This window comes from Brienomyrus brachyistius, chromosome 8 (assembly GCF_023856365.1).
Source record: "Brienomyrus brachyistius isolate T26 chromosome 8, BBRACH_0.4, whole genome shotgun sequence".
In the NCBI taxonomy this organism is placed as follows: Eukaryota; Metazoa; Chordata; class Actinopteri; order Osteoglossiformes; family Mormyridae; genus Brienomyrus; species Brienomyrus brachyistius.
The window spans coordinates 16,671,817-16,691,219 of record NC_064540.1 but is presented as its reverse complement, the minus strand read 5'-3'; the positions used below and the strand labels follow the sequence as shown (position 1 = coordinate 16,691,219).

General features: G+C 40.6%; 1 protein-coding gene across 2 annotated transcripts in view; it reads right to left on the bottom strand.

The window, feature by feature from the left end:
• Positions 1-1,515: 1,515 nt before the first annotated feature.
• The window catches only part of LOC125747930 (contactin-4-like), a 122,050-nt gene continuing 104,162 nt past the window's right edge, over positions 1,516-19,403 (bottom strand). The window contains exons 9-19 of one of the 2 annotated variants that reach the window (XM_049023584.1): positions 11,475-11,650; positions 9,799-9,916; positions 9,041-9,199; positions 8,335-8,484; positions 7,808-7,878; positions 6,360-6,594; positions 5,326-5,435; positions 4,486-4,672; positions 3,929-4,041; positions 3,658-3,826; positions 1,516-2,616 (exon numbers count right to left, since the gene is read on the bottom strand). In XM_049023584.1, the coding sequence (XP_048879541.1) occupies positions 2,525-2,616; positions 3,658-3,826; positions 3,929-4,041; positions 4,486-4,672; positions 5,326-5,435; positions 6,360-6,594; positions 7,808-7,878; positions 8,335-8,484; positions 9,041-9,199; positions 9,799-9,916; positions 11,475-11,650 (1,580 nt within the window). In that variant the 3' untranslated portion in view covers positions 1,516-2,524. The remainder of the gene's footprint in view (positions 2,617-3,657; positions 3,827-3,928; positions 4,042-4,485; positions 4,673-5,325; positions 5,436-6,359; positions 6,595-7,807; positions 7,879-8,334; positions 8,485-9,040; positions 9,200-9,798; positions 9,917-11,474; positions 11,651-19,403) is intronic. The other variant, XM_049023582.1, reaches the window with a different exon arrangement.

Here is a 19,403-nt window from a genome sequence, read left to right as displayed (position 1 = left end):
TCACTGTATCATCTCAGCCTGCCTCTAAAGATAAGAGATACCGGCTTGCTGCTCAAACATAAGCTGTTTTCTTAAAGTATCGGTCTCAGAACAGGCAGAATAATCTTAATATAAATACTCTGGGTTTCACTGAGATCTATGTTGACTTGAAGATTACTACCTCCAGATTGCATTCCCTCTATAAACTTTCATGTTGGCAACATTTGTCTTTACTGGGTGTGATAAGCAGGTAGCCTAATCCCCCTGAAGAACCTACATAAAATTTTTATTATTGAAATAATTATTTGCTTGATTGGCATGAACTTTACTGCAATTAATCTATTTATATCGTATTTAGGCAACAACAGTAGAGTCATACAATAAGTACAAAGGGGTCACAACCTCCATACCGTCACAGTTTGTGCTGAATGTCTGCATTCAAAGTCATGATCTCAGGAAACCAACGAGGGAAGCACTGAGTACCGATTACTGATCATGTGAACTGATCATGCCGTGAACAACAGGTAAATCACACGGGTTTATAAATTAAATTTATTTATTAACTCAGTATAAACAACCCACAATAAGGACAACAACACACATAAAACTGATTTGTTTGAAAAGACCAGGAAATTTTAAAGAATGACCCGTTAGTAGTGAGAACTGGCGTAAGGAAGGAAGTTATGTCTGGTTACCATGGCTGCGAAGGATGGTTGCACGCTGCGGTTACCATGGCTGCGAAGGATGGTTGCACGCTGCGGTTACCATGGCCGCGAAGGATGGTTGCACGCTGCGGTTACCATGGCTGCGAAGGATGGTTGCACGCTGCAGTTACCATGGCTGCGATGGATGGTTGCACGCTGTTTCATCAGGATGCGGATAGAGCCAACAATGTCATGCGGAACAACATTTAGCTACAGTATGAAATGTTTACCATTATTTCAGATTTTTCAGAAAGAGACCATAAGAAAGTATTTTCAATATAAAGAAACTGAAGAATACAAAAAAGGATACTATACATTTATTTAATGCCAGGTATCGAACAGACATACTAACCTATATGTCCCTTTTGACTAAGAACTACCTGCATTTTTTTCACTGGATTACAAGCTACATACTGTACTGTAGCAGTTCTACATAGCATCAGAGGACTAACTGAAAAGTGGCATCAGCAACATTCCACCTGTTAAAGATCAGCCTGTGCATCTTTCTGCATGTCCAGGTCACATGTAAACTAACCGAAACTAATCCAGAGACCCCCCCCCCTTCATGAGTGATGTGAATGTTTGCAGAATGATTGCTTAAACTCAACGATGACAGCTAGTCACCTTTAATAACCCATCTGAACTAGTGGTGTCATTATATACATACATACATACATACATACATATATACACACACAGACACACACACAGATATATATATATATACACATATACGTGTGTGTATGTACATTTATGTGTATATATATATATATATATATATATATATATATATATATATATATATATACACATACACACACACATATGCGTGTGTGTATGTACATTTATGTATATACAGTGTGTGTGTATATATATATATATATATAGGATATTACTTAAGGCTCTTAAAAGACCTGAGAATTCGGAGCATATGAGGCACACATAAGGAAGAGCATTGCTCTAACAACAGACTAGTAGCAGAGAGGGTGAAACCAAAGACAGGGCACCGGGAACTCCACTTAAGGAACGGTGGGGCAGCGAATTCGACGAATGAAATCCTCTTAAGGTGTGTAATCTTCCAAGTGGGCTCACCGTGTGCGATGGAGGTCAGACAAGAAGAGACCTTTCCTTCCTCAGTTCTCACAGTTGTGGGTATATGTGAAGACAGACCGCATGAGAGTCTGGAATGCGTTTGTCACGTGTCATATGCGTGCTACATGCCACGTGATGTGTTCACGTCAGCGCTCGAAAATTCAACTGGAGCATGGTCTTCAAACACGGCGGTGCGGCCGTGGCCTTTGTTCACTGTGACCGCTGTACAGATGGCTGGTGCCCTCAGATGTCAATGGCTTCGGATGTCGAAGGGGTTCTTTGAACCAGACAGAAAGGTTTATCCTTTTCCCACGAAAGAAACGGTTCCTCTTGGAGTTGACATGCACCTACATGTTGTACATCCTAGTTTCACTGGAACAGAGCAAATCTGTAGGTATGTTTAAAGAAATCTGTAAAAAGCCCAGCATCTGATACAAAATATGCATATAAGAACTTTTTTTTCTCTTTTAATGAAAGCTGCTTTGGTAACAATATTCAAGACTTCGGCAGACGTCCCAGCTTCTTAAATGACACTTTGAGGGCGGAGCCTGCTGCTCCCCTCACTGGATACCATATTTTCAGGTGTGTCCTCCTGCTTCTATCGCATATACTAATGAGCTTCTATACACCACGGAGTGTAGCTGGTGGCCGCTCATATGTTTTCAGGTTTATTGATTTATTTATTCTTATGTTTTTAAGGTCTTTAAATCGCCTCCTTGTCAACGGAACAGTTCTCCGGATATTGTTCGTCATAAAGATGTCCTTGCTGTGAAAGACAATGCTATTGTACTCAGGGCTGATAAGGTGGACACCTTGGAGGCGGAACCAATGGCTTTTGGACCTGAAATATAATCAAAGTGAACGAATTAGTCCGTGGAGCAATTTATTTTTAGTAATTAATTTTGAGAATGATCAGTTTTTAGCTCTCTGTACTCATCTAGGCCGATTGTCATGGAGATCTACTATGAGTCAGCAGTGACTAGACCTCATCCCAGAAGCACAGTGCGGAAAGCCAGCTCCTGAACTGCACTGCAGGGGACTGCACCCATGGAGAAATCTCACGACACATGAATCATAGCTCCTGGGTTAAATGGTCTATCTTTGGGATGAGGGAAACTGGAGCATCTGGCAAAAGTGCTGGTAAACAAGGCTGTGCAACTTCTACTCTACAGATACAGCCCTGCTGGTCACGATTATAACAGCATCACCTGCCTCTATTTAAATAAGCATTTATTAAAGTACTTGAAATGCTTTGCACGTTTATTTACAAGGGTATTTCTAAGCGAACAGAGCTGCATTCATGTAACAGAATTAACATGGAAGTGCTGCAATTCACTAATATGTCAACAGAGGGGGCCAGTGAGTCTGACGGGCACAAGTTGATTTTTAAATGATGATTAAAGGTAGGGAGTGGCATGGTGGTGCAGTGGTTAGCATTGTTGCCTCACACCTCTGGGACCCGGGTTCGAGTCTCCGCCTGGGTCTCATGTGTGTGGAGTTTGCATGTTCTCCCCATGTCGTCGTGGGGTTTCCTCCGGGTACTCCGGTTTCCCCCCACAGTCCAAAAACATGCTGAGGCTGATTGGACTTGCTAAATTGCCCATAGGTGTGCATGTGTGAGTGTGCCCTGTGATGGGCTGGCCCTCCATCCTGGGTTGTTCCCTGCCTCGTGCCCATTGCTTCCGGAATAGGCTCCGGACCCCCCGCGACCCAGTAGGATAAGCGGTTTGGAAAATGGATGGATGGATGGATGGATTAAAGGTAGTTTTGCTTCTCTTTAGAAGGAATTTATTTGTATACTTTTCCCACCTTATATACATACTTCTCCAACTATACGTTTGACAGGGGTCATATGTATGGTATGTGCTACTTGCACAGATACCTGATATTCTGGGGATAGTGATCTGTCGGCTGCTGCTCCCTTCTCCTCCTTCACCGAATGGTTTGATCTGGATGATGTATTCCTCATCTACAGGCAGGGAGAGCTCCACTGATGTGGTGTTGGTCTCCATGACATCAGGCCTGCTGTGCCTGTTGCGCTTATATAGCACCTTGGGAGATGTCAAACAAGTCAGTTGTTACATTTTGCAAGCGTGTCATGACAGCTGTGACATTGGAAACGCTTGAGTCAGGTCTGTGGTGTAAGGTCTTACTTTGTATCCAGTAACTTCTGATTCATTCTCAAGAGCTTTGACATGCTCCCAGTTCAAGATGATCTTGGAATTTGATGCATTCCACATGACTTTCAGAGGTGCTTGGCTTGGGGCTATAGTACGATTCCGAGGGAAAAAAAAACATTTTCTGTATTAATGTTTACCACATAAGTTATTACAAAATAAAATTACAGGCCCTCTGTGGTTTACAAAATCCTAAATCAGGGTTTCCCAATTCTGGTCCTGGGGGGCCAGTCTGCGACATACTTTTCAGCTATCCCTGCTCAAACACACCTGCTAAACGGTTGGTGAGCTGAATAAAGTGTTTTTGAGCTGGGAAATCTGCAAACTGTGGTGCAGACTTACCCTCCAGGACTGGAATTGGGGAACCTTTGTCTAAATAAATAGTCATTAGTAGAACATTTAAAGAACAATTAACATCTAACTTGATAGACTGTCAATGAACTTTATTAGCATTATCGTAGATCATCAGTGAACTCTATTAGCATTTATTAGTGTTATCGTATGCAGATACCGCGGCATAACATGTGGCTTACGCGGTTTCTTGGTGGTGACATTCACCGCGATGCTGACGGGCCCCGTCCCTGCCGTGTTGTAGGCTCTCACGGTGATGTAATACATGCTGCTACCCTTTAACCCCTGAATGACGGCAGACGTCTTGTTCCCCACCGTTCTCAGCATGCTGGCGGTCTCATCCTTTTCGTTTTTACCCCAGTATCTCAGCTGTTGCACAAGACCGGCAGTGAGTTAAACGGTCAGCTTGACGGGGAGCTGGGAAGCGCTGCGCTGTGTCAGTACAAAGCACTCCTTTTATTTGCTCAGTGTTAGCATTTCAAAGTTACCAAGGTCCTGACTGCAAGGCGCAACTGCAGGCTTGCATATTAGTGCCATCAAAACCTGATCAAAGCCTTCAGCTGTATTGATGAAAGTGTGAGAGTCACATCCAGCCCACTGGAATTTGTAGCAAGCCGGCACGGTTACTCTAAATTGAATTTCAATGGCCAGCGGTATTAAATGCCAATTAACAACAATGAAGAGCGTTTAGTCAGCTACATGGATCACAGGCTCAATATTATCTCCTTAACTGCAATACATTCTGTGACAGAACTGAGCAGCATAGTACCAAAATTATTACAGCGCTGCCTGATTGCATATACAGCAATCATATTCTGCTGCACAAACTGTGTACACCCGCTTAGCATATCATGAACAATTTAGAGGAATATACTGTAGTTGCACATCTGTGTTACATTCCAGATTATTCTGGAGACAAAGTCTGCTCACAGAATATTCTCAGGCTGTAATGCACAGGATGTGGAAGCAGCGTTGTGAGAAGCGAGAGGACCTTGGTGAGAACCTGCCCATTTGCCACCTACCTCATAGCCTAGGACTCTCCTCTTGCTCAGAAGCAGGGCTTTCCAGGAGACCTCGACCTCAGACGCAGAGAGGCTCCTGGCGCGGATTCTGGTAGCTGCTTTGTCTGGCTCTGAAGTTAATCGAGATCATTTTACAGATATTTTACAATAGTATAAATTGTGGAAAAAGGTATACGTGAGCTTTGTGGAATTTCCTGGTTATCTCACAAAAATTCTATCCCATGGTATAAACTACACTGTATGTACACTGTTTTGATGAGCAGTTTAAGGACATCTTTTTTTGTCCCCTTTACTTAAGGTTGAAAACCAGCTGCATCAACAAAACATAAACATCACATAAACTCTTACTGTGCCGTTCACAAGTATTGCTCAGTTTTTTAATTGATGAAAATTTAAATTTAACTTGAATGTAAAAGCATCTATGAATCAAGTACCTTAGAATTATATAAACATATCTGATGACTATTGATATAGGGGTGGAGGGTCAGAGAACATTGCACTGATTGGATCTCTCATGTAATGTGCAAGGACATGAGAGCAAGTCATTGAGTTTCAAGTAAAAAGTCCTACCACTCAAGTTCCAAGTCAATTCCTGAGTCAAAACAGGCAAGTCTCAAGTCAAGAGAGTCTAAAACTGTCCAGTCCCAAGTCAAAACAGGCAAGTCTCGATTCAAGTCTTAAGCCCCCAGTCCTAAGCAAGTCTGATATTTATGTTATCGAGTTGAGTCTAATGTGTACAGCATTTTATTTTTGCATTTATATTTATGTTCTGTTGCCCTTTTGTTTATTCAAACAATTTCAGCGTTTAATTGTTAATTGCTATAGTGTGTTTATATATGTATACAGTATGACTTTGTGGTGTTAAACAGAAAAAAGGATTATATTCAGACTATTTAAGGACTTGTAGCTCAGGACTTAAGACTTGACTCAAGACTTTCCTGTTTTGGCTTGAGACTTACTTGTTACTTGAAAGTCAATGACTTTTCCCTACCTCTGCTGTAATGTGATACTTGTGTGTCTTTGGCTCAGCCTACCTTCCTCAGCAGAGAAGATGGTGGCTATGGGGCTGAAAGGCCCCTCCCCCTTGTTGTTGTACACACCCACTTTCACTTGGTAAGGAGAGTATGGGGGGATGCTCTCATTCTTAAAGACATATCTGGATGCATCTCCCGAGGTGACGGCTGCCTGCATCCACCCAGGAGTGCTAAAAGGTCTGAAGGCCACGACGTAACCGAAGCCTCCACCGTTCTGCAATTCCTCAGGAACGGGCTGCAATAGTCACACGTCGTGTGCAGGCAAAAACATGTCAGCTTCAGTGTGGTACCCGAGTCACCAGAGTTAAGCCAAAGGCACAGCACTCATTTAAAATATTTATGGGGAGTTATCTGTAAAGAACTCTGTAAAGAAGCTCAGTGCAAAACCTGCCTCTCTGTAAACACTACGGAAAAAGTAGATTGATTCCCATTCAGGTGACACTAAGCCTTTTATCAGCAAATATATATATATATACACACTGTCATCAAAAAGGTTCCCAAATGTCAGTGTGATTTGTTGGCTTCTCACTTGTGTTTCTGCAATATCCCATTCTAACTAAAATAAGAGGCAGATCTCACTGCTAATGAGTATTGCTGTACTTTCAGATTCTACTATTTCATTCTTCTTGTAATGCCCTTTTTATTGTCAGTTATGGAAACGATGTGCATTCTGTAAGTTCTTTGGTCTGAGTCTTTGCTACACATGATTGATCTGATTAATGGCATGTGTGAGGGAAAGAGCTGAAACTGCTACATTTAGAGACAGAAGTACAGAGCGCCAGCATCAGAACGGATTAAGGTCCTGATGTGACAGCAGATCTTAACAAACAATGGCAAACCGTCTTCAATAGCAATTGGTTCCGCCCAGAGAACTTGGCAATATTTACTATTCAACCAGCCGTAAGGGTCTGATGTAGGCATTATCATCTACACAAACACACAAAGGAAACACTGGATGGAAATATGTTTCGCATAACATTTATTAATCTTCTGGCTTTATATTTACAAATGCAAAGTTAAATTTATCGCTTTTCAGACCTCACAAGAAGTCTGAATAGAAACTCACTTGTTTCCAGATTACTGCATCAATAATTCTTACGTGGAGAAAAGGAGCAACAGGAATTTGTATTTAATTGTAGGCTTGATAAAACTGCTTGTAATTTGGACAGGATTGATTAAGTCAGACTGAAAAAAAGTCCTACCTGTTTGAATAAATGGCCAATCTCTATTCTGTATTCAAACTTTCAAATAGATATAAGGCAAATAAATGTATTTGGGGAGTGAAAGACATTGCAGTGCAGTAAATGGTTTATTCGGGGAGTGAATGACATTGCAGTGCAGTAAATGGTTTATTTGGGGAGTGAATGACATTGCAGTGCAGGAAATGGTTTATTCGGGGAGTGAGTGACATTGCAGTGCAGTAAATGGTTTATTCAGGGCTTACTCACCTCCCATGTGATGACTAACTCCGAATGACTGCCACCACCACCACTCACATTAGCAGGACTGACCTTTGGAACTGAAAGAAAAGACGATACGGTCGACCCTATTAAACTCTGCTACGTTCCGCACCCTCCACTCCACTCTGCCTGGTCTCCAAATCACCCACATACGATCGATTCCTCCAAAGTCAACTGAATTGCTGCTAAAATTAAGATATCCTTGATCCTAAAATGTACATGTCATCTGCTGAAATGGAAATACCAAGAAGATTACTGGAACTGCTGCGAATGATGAGGATTCTTGACATTTTCACAGACTGTACTATGGCCAGGAGTGGAAGACAAAGCAGCAACTCAGGTCCTCAGTGGGATCGTCCCCACACCTTATACAGACTGCTGAGCATTTATAAGGGAAATAACAAGCTGTGCTGCCTGCAGCACGCTATAGTAAAACAGAACACGGAACATGGATGGCCAGAATTACACTGAAATATGACATGGCCATATCACATGCATCCATTTGAGATACGTACGAGCTTCCTTTGTTCTCGCTCTCTTGGAAGGCTTGCTAGGTTCTCCTGTCCCGATAGCATTGCTCGCCAGCACTCTGAACTCATACTCGACCCATGGGCTCAGGTCCGTCACTGTGGCTGTCAGACGCTGGCCTCCAAGCACCTGGGGAACTGGCACGGGTAGAGCAGGCATTGGTAAGGCGGAACACGATGGGAGAGCTGCTCTGCCTATCAGGCCTGGGAGCTCCACTAAACAGCTTACCAGGAAACCGCTCAATCGGCAGCCAAATCCAGCAGGCAAAACTCAACAGCTACAGCGTCCTTAATTAAGATGTAATCGAAACACTTGAGACCAATGTTGTGTCTTATGTTTTCTACATTATTAGATCAGAAATCTTCAGGCATACAGTATATATAGACGGCAATATCCAGGGCTATTCAGCATAATACATTATCACAATCAGATGGAAGAACTTTATGTGTACATGGCATAATATCGATAAATGAACTTCCTAGAAAATCGCAGTCGAAAGGTCAGTAATAAGTCAAAAGTGCATTTCAAAAACACAGACTAAGCTGGAACTAAACTGTCACTGTCATTTGTATTCTGGAAGAAGTTCAGCGCCGAAAATGACTGAACTCATGGAATCATCATCTTGTGTAAAATGTCTACATATAATCTTGTCTGGTCAAGCGTATTTGATGCCATGCTAAATTTAGCCCGCACCTGTGGTGACAGCCTGCCAGCCCAGCGAGAATGGTGTTCTTGCCTGGATGGTGTACGTGGTAATTGGGCTATGGTTGTCCGGGCCAGGCCTCCAGGAGAGAGTGGCTGTGCTATCAGAGATCTCTTCCACATGGATGCTCACGGGCGGACCCGGGGGACCTGAAACAGGGCGGCCGTGCGAGAAGCAAGGCAACAGATCCAGCCTCCTTATCAGCCGGCGCCTGCGGCAGCCAGGCTAACGCTGCTCACAGCCGCGTCATTGCATTGCTAATGCTAATGCTAATCAGGGGGCTGTTACAAATCAGGCTTAAGAAGCAGATCATTTCAAGCTAATGAGTTAGGCGGCTTCGATCATTCAAATTGTATATTGAAAAAAAGAAACTCTTCTGTATGATTCTTTATTTCTTCGGTAACGCTTTACATTAACTGCACCTTCATAATGCTTTTATATTGCATTCATAAAATGTTCAGTGCACCTTCATAATGTATTTATTAAGTATTCATAAAACATTCATAAACATCATGTATGTATACCTTAACATCCTAACATCAGTTAACAGCTGTTAAGCAGGATGTTAAGGTGTACTTGCATGCTGCTTATGAATGTTTTATGAATGCATTATGAATGCATTATGAAGGTGCACTTAATGTTTCTTCTAATTATAGAATACATGCATTAGGTGAACAGAAATTGCAAGTTCCTTTTATAATATTTCTGGAGAGCCGCTTAGCGAGGCTTGCGAGCCTGAATGACATACCTCTGACGACCAAGTCAGTGGCGATGGAGACGCTGTCCACCTTGGTCTGCACAGCACAGGTGTATTTCCCAGCATGCCGCAGCTGGATGTTGCGGATCATGATGTCTCCTGAAGAATGCTGCCACAGGAACACAGGGACACTCAGTACAACTCTGGGCGATTAATGAGTTTTAAGGTAATGTTTTGGGATTAGTTTAGTAAGGTAAGGAACAGTATACGTCATGAATTTTGGATATTTGTTATGAATTTGTGCCACCAGGGGGCAGTAATTCTAGTAAGCCAGGATTCCTGAATATCTCGGAATACTGTGAAAAATCCTCCCTGATCGAGCAAATTTTACCGTGGGTGAATTTTATCAAGATTTTGGTCACCTAAACAGCTGACGGCACACTGAATTGAAATGCAAGATAAGTAAGCAACAAACACTGCTTTAAAATTTTTAAACCATTACTTAAAACTATATATAAAATTTGTTAGCAAATTATCTGTGAATTCAGGGTGGCAAATATTGTGCAATTAATGCTTTAAAATGAAATATTCTATAGGATACAACTGATGCGGTAAGGTAATATATTATGCTAACCGAAGGCTTAATTATGATACGGTTGCCCAAATAGATAAAAAAGAGAACGTAATAATAGATAAGTCCGGACATTTTAATCTCAAATCCCTAAACAATAAAAGGTAATCACCTATGTTAAAAATACTACAGGGTCCTTCATACTCATGAAAGCCAAACAGGTAATCCCTAAAAAAAAAAAAAGTTCCGACATACGACTGTCTGATCTTTTAATCTTTTTTTCAGCAGTTTTGGCAGAGAGAAAGAAGAAGAGATTAAAAGATCTTTATGATCTTCTATGTGTATTTCTTTTCATTTTCATAATTCTCTTGGTCATTGTGAGAACATGCTCTATTGAGAGGAGTAACACTGTGCTTGCATACTGCTCTATGCGCGGCCCTGCCACCTGCCACCTTCCGGGCTGTGGGTTTGAAACATGCTCTGTTGTGTGGAGTTTCAACCTACAGCCCAAGAACGTGTGGTTAGGCAAGTTGACATCTCTAAATTTGCCGTAATGTTTCAGTGTGTGTATGTGCCCTGTGATAGACTGGCATCCCAAGCACATTGTTCCCATGATGCCTGTGATTGACTCGATGACCCTGTCGTGGTTAAGTGTTGCTGCTCTTTAAGTAAACAGGACAACACAGCAGCATTACTCAGCTGTACCTTGAACCATTTGCTATTTACTGGTGACACGCGGATGCCTGGCACGCCTGTTGTTTATGTGCCTGTGTGAAATTTGCCGCTAATTTCCTTTCTCAATATTCGCACCACAGAGGGCCGTCAACATGCCCGGGTGTAGCTTCATGATCCATAAATATGTTTCTCATGGAAAGTTCAGCAAGACTCCAATTTTCCATAAATAAGTCCCAATGTATTGGTGTCTCTCTCTGACATGATTAAGACCGGGACTAGCACCGTAAATAAAAAAGCGGACAACTTCAACAAGATAGCTGCATTCTGCCATCTTCATTTTGAATCACCCGCTGTTCACTGACAACTGTAGCAGCAACAAATGCAAAGACATTAAATATCCTGGAAGAAATATCTCAGCTAACAGATGAAACTCTGAAGACATTTGGGGGTTGATGACAAGTGTTATATTTTATTTACTCACACCGCCAACTTTCTCAAAGTATCCGCCGTGGCTTCCAAAGTGGATGACCTGCTCGTTGAAGAACCAGGTGAATTTCAGATCCAGTGAGGGATCGTGTGACACCTGACATGGAAGAACAATGCTTTCTCCTAGTGTCACGTCCAAAGTTGATGGTGGAGTCGTAATAATTGTTGGCTCTGAAAATAAATAATGAAAGGTTAGCAGCGTTCGAATGCACTGTCCACAAAAAGCCTAATGAACGATTCCTTTTCACTCAAGAAAAATGTACACATCGCACAATATTGTACCGAGAAATACAGATACTCTGCATAAACCACTTTTGGTTCACACAGCTGGTAGACTGAAAATGACATCCTATATACACATATGCTGAACCGAAAGACAGAAAGTAGTATAGCTAAGCAGTGTTCTTTCCTAGCACTTTATGAGTCAGTTGTCCTTGTCACTTATTATACTGCTAATTGCCACCATCTGTGTCCACTATGAAAGCTCCACCTGACACAACAGCAGCGTCAATCTCCACAAACGCATCCCCTGTATATCTACTGACGCGAGTGTCCACGCACCAAAAAGTGCCCAATGGTATTTTCTGTGCACCATGCACACTAATAGTGGCTTTTTCTGTGTGCGGGTTCGTCTGCTAGTGGCGCTTCCTATTTTGCCCTCTTGGTGGTGCTGTGAGCATTTTACTTTAAGGCTTCATTGTACATGCAGATTAAAATTAACGACAAAAAAAGGATCCAGAACAAACCCATCTTTATGAGAACGGCACAGACCTGAGAATTCCAATACAAGTGATGAATCCCTCATACAAAACACAGTCAAACGGATGATATTTGCTTTTATTTATCTCATGTTTGTTGGATTTTCCAATACTCTGCTGGGCTATCATTCAGTCTGAAATGCGATTGGGGAATACTATTACAATTACCTATGCAATGAACAAAAAACAAAAAAGAAAAATAATCGGTTAACACACTATTTACTGATTATAATTAGAATTAGAACATAAATGTACATTAGTTTAGTCTACAGTCCTAATGCTCCTTCTTAATGTTATCACTGACAGGTCTAGTTAGGCATGCAATGAGCAATGACGTGTCTCAGTTCCTGTCCCCTCTGAAAAGATAAAGGAGTACACTGGCACACTGTCAGGTATGAAAAATAGATAGCGCGGCAGGATACGCGTGTCAGCCAGAGACGAGGCCCACGTGTGTGGGGCACAGCCGTGCAGATAAAAGGCGGCAGAACACTTCAGGAAGAAGTGTAACTTACACCTACTGCTCCTCTAGGGATGAATCACTTTAGCGAACACAGAGAAGGATCTTCTGGGCATTTTTATTTCAGCTGCCGTCCCATGGCAGGTCTTCTAATACCCTGCTTTCCTTTGCTGAGGTAACCCTAGGGTGCAGTCCTCCACAACCCACCATGTTCAGCTTGTCACCCCCATAAAGAAAATAGTTCAAATTAAGACATCTAAATACTGAATTCCGTTCATATATTATACAGGTCAGACCTGCAGTTCTTAGTGTGACAAAGCTTGTTAATACGTCTGAGGACACAGCCACCCCCAATCAGCCGTATTTACTGACCCCGTTATGCATCATTTTTATATAGAGATGTTTTATCAATATTTGTAAAAGACGAAGCATATAATGGAAGCAATATCCTACCCTGATTTTACAGGAAAGTGGGGCAACACTCAATGAGGCACGGGGAAGGGATTTTTCTTAATTTAAATTGGGGCAGAGCTAATGCCGTGTAAAGGTGAGGCTGGGAACCAGCCTTAAACTTACGTGTTCAGTTTCGTGTTGGATTAAGCCCGTAACCTCAGGTGGTTCAGGAAAATGATAAATAAATCACTCCAAAGTGACAACAAAGGCAGACATGTACAGGAATGCCATTAAATACAAGCTGGAGAGCACAGAAGGGAAGTAATATAGCAGAAAGCTCTCAGGCTAATTTGATTTATATTTTTCTGGTAAAATATGTTGCCGCCGGCTGTCATTGTAAAACACGGACATTGTACCTATTGAGGCGTGTACATCACAGACATGATGTAACGTGGGCTGGCCCCAATTTCAGGGCCCGCTGGGGGCATTTCAGACGTGAGGGAGCAAGCTTTGGAGATACCAAATGAACTGCATAGCAATCAGGTATCAGTGAAAGGTCAACAGGCAGTGCTGTTGTTTACAGCATGAATGAATGCAGTTGCAATCTCCTTGAGTCAATGCGAAAGCCATTCCAGGTCCCATTAACAAAGAATGTCCAGGGAGCCCACATGTCTTCATAGATATCAACTGGAAAGTAAATAAATGCCTACAGTCGCCCTTTAATTGTTGTAGAGTAAAAAAAAAAAAAAGTACTTTTAGATGGAATAACACACTGACCTATTTTCCTGTTAAAATATTAAACAGTCACAGAAAAATATATAGTAAATTCAGTCTGTTTTATTTAAAACTACACACTACACGAGTATACAGTGCACACAACAGAAATGGCTCCCCTGAAATATCTTCAGTGGTGGAATTTTCAGTCTCTTAATATTCCACAGGCTACCAGGGTTTCACAGATATACTTGGCTTCAGCAGCATGCTTTATAATGCTATTCTGCATGCAGACTGCCAATCTTTTTAATGTCACTTTACCATATTTTTCCTTTTAATATGATCCCCCAATGCCTGCATAATAGCATGTAACAATACGAAAATAATGGTGAAACTGTGAGAGAATAGCTGAAATGGAATAATTAAAAAATAAAAATGGAATAATTTAATTTCTGGAACATCGAAACACCACCCACATTGAGCCACACCCACAATAATTAAGTGACTATATAGCTTTTTATAAATATGACATTACACAGGACAGGACTGAGTTACAGAAAGATGATATTGGAAATTGAAGAGTATGCACTGGTTAAGGAAGACATTTTCTCTGCACAGAATCACAATAAAAGTATTTCTTGTTTATATAGCCCAGGGACTATATAAAAGAAAATAATCATCGTAAAAAAACTCTTACTGACTGGATTCATGGAAACAACATACGCTCTAAAAGACTTTTCTCAACATGTAGTCACAACTTTTTCTTTTTTATTTTACAAGAAAAATGATTTAGGGTTAGCTCAAAGAGCTGCATGAAAGGCTACTTACAGCAGGAAATGTCACAACACTTGTACTGACGGTATTTTGCTTTACCTGAGTGTAACTATTTGCTTGTTACTGTAGCTCAGTCCACAAGAAGAAGCCGGCACAAAAAAGGCACTGATACTGCACATGAAAATCGTGACTTAATAGTAGATAAATGTACAAAGCAGCAACTTAGCAAGTGATCAAGCCTGCAGAAGTTAGAACATCTTATTTCGGTCATTCTTTCCGAGATACTTGCCTCAAACAGGAAGAGCATAAACCGCATAAAACCTGTAAGTCACAGGTGCTTTTCAAGAAATTTCACAATTAATGTTTTATTGTGTACTCAGCATATCAAGAGTCCTCAGCCAAATGCGCCTTTACAAAGCTTTGGAATATCCTACGCATTTTGTAGACAAACCCACACAACTACATAACATATTGCCTTTATTTTATTTGCAGAATCTCACCTCCATCTTTAGCCAGCAGCTGGTGAGCACTGATAAATTTACCCTCCAGCCTCAGATCTGCAAGGACCTCCACGTTTCTGTAACAACCTGCTGTGAAAATTTCATTTCTCAGGTTTCCAAGCCAATTGTACCAGCTGGTAGTTTGTGTTTGTTTTGTTATTAATGCGTATTATTAAGGCATCCAAAGACACCATCCATATCTTGAGCAATAGCCAATGATTGTACTTAATAGCCAACAGAAATATCCTGAAAAATCTGCCACAGCAGCCCAGATTTAGGTATATCTTCTACCTTTAGACAAACACATTACACGCAAACTGAAGTTTATATTACGGCGCTGTGGTGGTCTCTGTATGAGAAGTTGCAGCACTCATCAGTGCCTTTCTGCACTGATGTGCTTTCCTCCTCAACTATAAATAGCTGGAGCTTCGTATCTGTCACACCGCATCTACTGGTGACAAGTCTTTGATTTGTTATTAGAACTGGAGGGGTTGCATCACTTGGGTGTGATATTGCACATATTGTGATGCATTTTACATGGTACAAGTAGCATTGCATGCATACATGTGTTACACGCACAGACACACAGACACACAAGTATTTTTCAGTACTGCTACACACGGAAACTCACCTGCACACCCCTACAAGCAAGCAGATAAGATGATTTTAGAGCTCTTGCTAACTGTGCCTTACAGCCAGTATCAAATGAGGTACAATCATATAATTTGTCTTATACAAATCCTGAACCAATTTGTGCCACAGTGGCATTTTTCTGATATAAAGGCAGGTAGCTTCAGCTGGAATCGAGACCAAAGCAATCGATTACAAATGACTGCTAGAATACCAGAGGGTAGTAATGACTATGGAGTTATAATGACTATGATGGAGGTGAAAAATAATAAATGTGTGACGCATGCTGAAGGCTGGAGCTTGATGGTTTCAGGGGTCGAGATAACATGTCTTGTTACTGGTATCAATGGGTTTCTAGGGTACCTGTGTGAAGCAGAACCAAAAACACCAATTTATACATATTAAGGAATAGGAGGGAGGGGAGGATTAAGCAATATGAATGACCCCGACCACCGCCCCCCCCACCACCAAAGCATACTGCTTAACATCTGTGTGTTTTAGATCTATGCTGGTAATGGCAGCAGTTACATAAAGGTGATGTTTTTAAGGAGTCTGCACAGCAGTTATGTATGCATATATTTTGTAATGAATACAATTCGACAGGCATTTCTCAGTGTTAATCCCAGAAGAGTCAAATTAAATAAGCTACTGTCGTTTCTCATAAGCTCAACCCCCGGCCTGCAAATTTACCAACCAACTAAATTCCTGTATCTCAGTAAAATTGTGCATGTAAATTACTCAATCCCATTTCCACAACATCATCAACTCTGACAGCAGAGCACAAGTCCTCTATGAAAGCATTTATATATTGACGGAAGAATGTCCTCATATGAAAGTCTTTCCAGAGAGAATGACAGGAAGGAAAATGCACAGTACGACATAAAGTGCTAACTGTCATTCTTCCATTGCAGTAGAATGAGGATTAAATAAAACTTATTTAGACACAAAAGCATGCGACAAGTGTAGAAAGAGGAACAAATACACATTTCAATTATATAATTTTCATATATCAATTAAGATATTAGTTTATAAACTTGGCAGTACACATGCTTATAGAATTCATATTATTTACATACTGATATTTACCTGAAAATCACTAATCTTAGGGAGCATCACGCCTCTGGAATAGCTATTGTATTTTATTAAATAAATAAAAATGAACAAACAAACCAATGAATAAAATATAAAGTTTCACTGCAGACGATGGTGTGACATTGCCTTCTTAATCGTCATTACTTTTAGACACACACATATACAAGCACACACATTTGTATTCATATCTTTGTGGGGACCATCTAGGCATTCATACAGGAAAAACCACAATGAAAAAAATGACAACCTTAACCCCTACCCAGCCCTAACCTTAACCCTACGTAACCAAACAAAATACAAGATTTTACCAGCCCTAAACTTAACTCTTAGTATCCAAATAAAATACAGGACTTCTGACATTGTTAGTGTTTTGATTGCAGTCACTAATTTTTATAAAATTGAGTCTCCCCTTGTGGGGATCAACAAAATGGTTCCTACAACATCAAAATACGAGGTTTTTTTTATCACATTGTGGGATCATTTTGTCCCCACAATGTAATACATTCATTCCCCAGCACACACACACACACACACACACATATTACATATGTACATACATATCTGCGTTTCCGTGCCCAGGAGGCCGGAAGCCTTACTCAGCAATGTGTCATAACACTCTCTACAGGAGGTCTGTTGTTAACAGGGCACCTCACCACACTGTAACATTTCTTGAAGCTTGAATTATTGTTTTCTATCACCACCCAGAACCTTTTTATGTGCAGAGAAGTAATGTGTATCTGTTGCTATCAATGACTCTTGCCACTGAATTTATAATTTCTTCCAACAAAAATAACAGAAATCGCTGAAGATAATATTGCACCTCCTCATTTATCTATGCAGATGCATTTCTGGTCACATTTTACATGCTTCAGTTATTATCCCTCCATTTAAGGAAGAACAGAGGCACTTTTCTTAATAACAAATAATTTCCAAAATGAATGAAAAATGAATGAACTTTGGAGCAGAAGAAGCGCTGAGCATGACGATTCAGCACAAAGATGCAGGCTCGCATGTGTCTGCCATGCTCTTCGCAACCTTGACTGCTGACCTAAGAGCATTTATTATATATGAAGCCGGCTTCTCTATTATTTATTAGGAAGAGGAAAACACTGCTTGATGGCGATTTACTGGAAATATTCCCAGTGTGAGAATGAACTTCAGTCATCAGCTATCATGTGCAACAAGATGCACAAAGCACGGCCCCCGGTGAGTCCAAGAGCACCCACCCACCCTTAAACACTGGTAACTCTCATTTATTGCCAGGGCTGCCTGCTGCTTTTCATTACTATAATATAAACTATAAGAAAACATAAAAACCACACACTCCAAACATTAAAATTGCTCTCATATTTCTAAGTAAGAATGGCTCTAGAAAAAGCAAACTGAAAGGTTGCCATAGCAGCCCATTTTCCATCCCGAAGCGGGAGGAAACTTCCAAATGTGTTTTCAGTCCGTACTGATACTCTTGATGGTCGTTTTCCCAATGAATTTTAAGACTTTTCAAACTGAACTAATTTAGGATCAGAGTAAAATTTTTCAAACCCTCTAAATAAATATGACAGCATATTTTACAGAAAGCCATTTCATTTCTCTGAATGGCACAGTGTAACAAATGTGAGTGTAATAATGTGCTGCTGAAAGATTTACAAAATGAAAATCATTATAGCAGTAAATTACATATATAAAAAAAACTAAATATCTTCTGATTCTTCCCCATTTCTATGATAGTGACACATTATTAGGAGTGATTTAAAAGACAGCAATACTGCTGCAGCTATTTAAGTATCATATTTATCAGACAGAACAAAAAAAACAGTATCAATCAGCATAATAAATTGTGATACGTGCTTTTAAGCTTCACCTGATGTACAATCTACAAGAGCAGCAATATTACCATTCATTTGTAAAGTAGGTGTTATTTTCTTCTCAAAACTTGTACTGTTACATCTTATGGTACCGAATAAAATGGAAAGTGAATAAAATACAAAATCTGCCATTTTAAGGATTCATAAAGCATGCATATCATGGGGGTGTCATAATGTAACTTAATGTGCTTTAATGTGCTTCATAGCCATCTGTCACATGCCATTTGTTTATTGAAAATGATTAAGTGTAACAAAGCTTTTGATTTATTATCAACAAGCATTCACAGCGCTTTATTTTTCTCTGCAGGTTCTGTTTGTGCTTTGGGAGATTAGCTTAATGCCACCTCACTCCTGGTGCAGCAGTCATGATCAAGAGGAGAGATTAGTCTAAATCCTTCAGGTTCAGTATCAGAAAATACATCAGCCTGCTCGAATTTGTTAGAATGTAGAGGCTGGCCTTTATTACAGATCTAACGGATGTATGTCCCAGCGATAGCTGATAATTAGCAAAGCACTGCTACATTACCAGATTTTCATTTCATGATGGTTACTTTATTTAGACAGACAGACAGATATAGACAGACAGACAGACAGACAGATAGACAGACAGACAGATAGATATAGACAGACAGACAGACAGATAGGTCGATCACAAGTACCACATAAATAAAGGTTACTTTTTTAATTTATCCCCCAACAATTAGACATATCTGCTTGTTTTCACATTATCTGAATAATTTT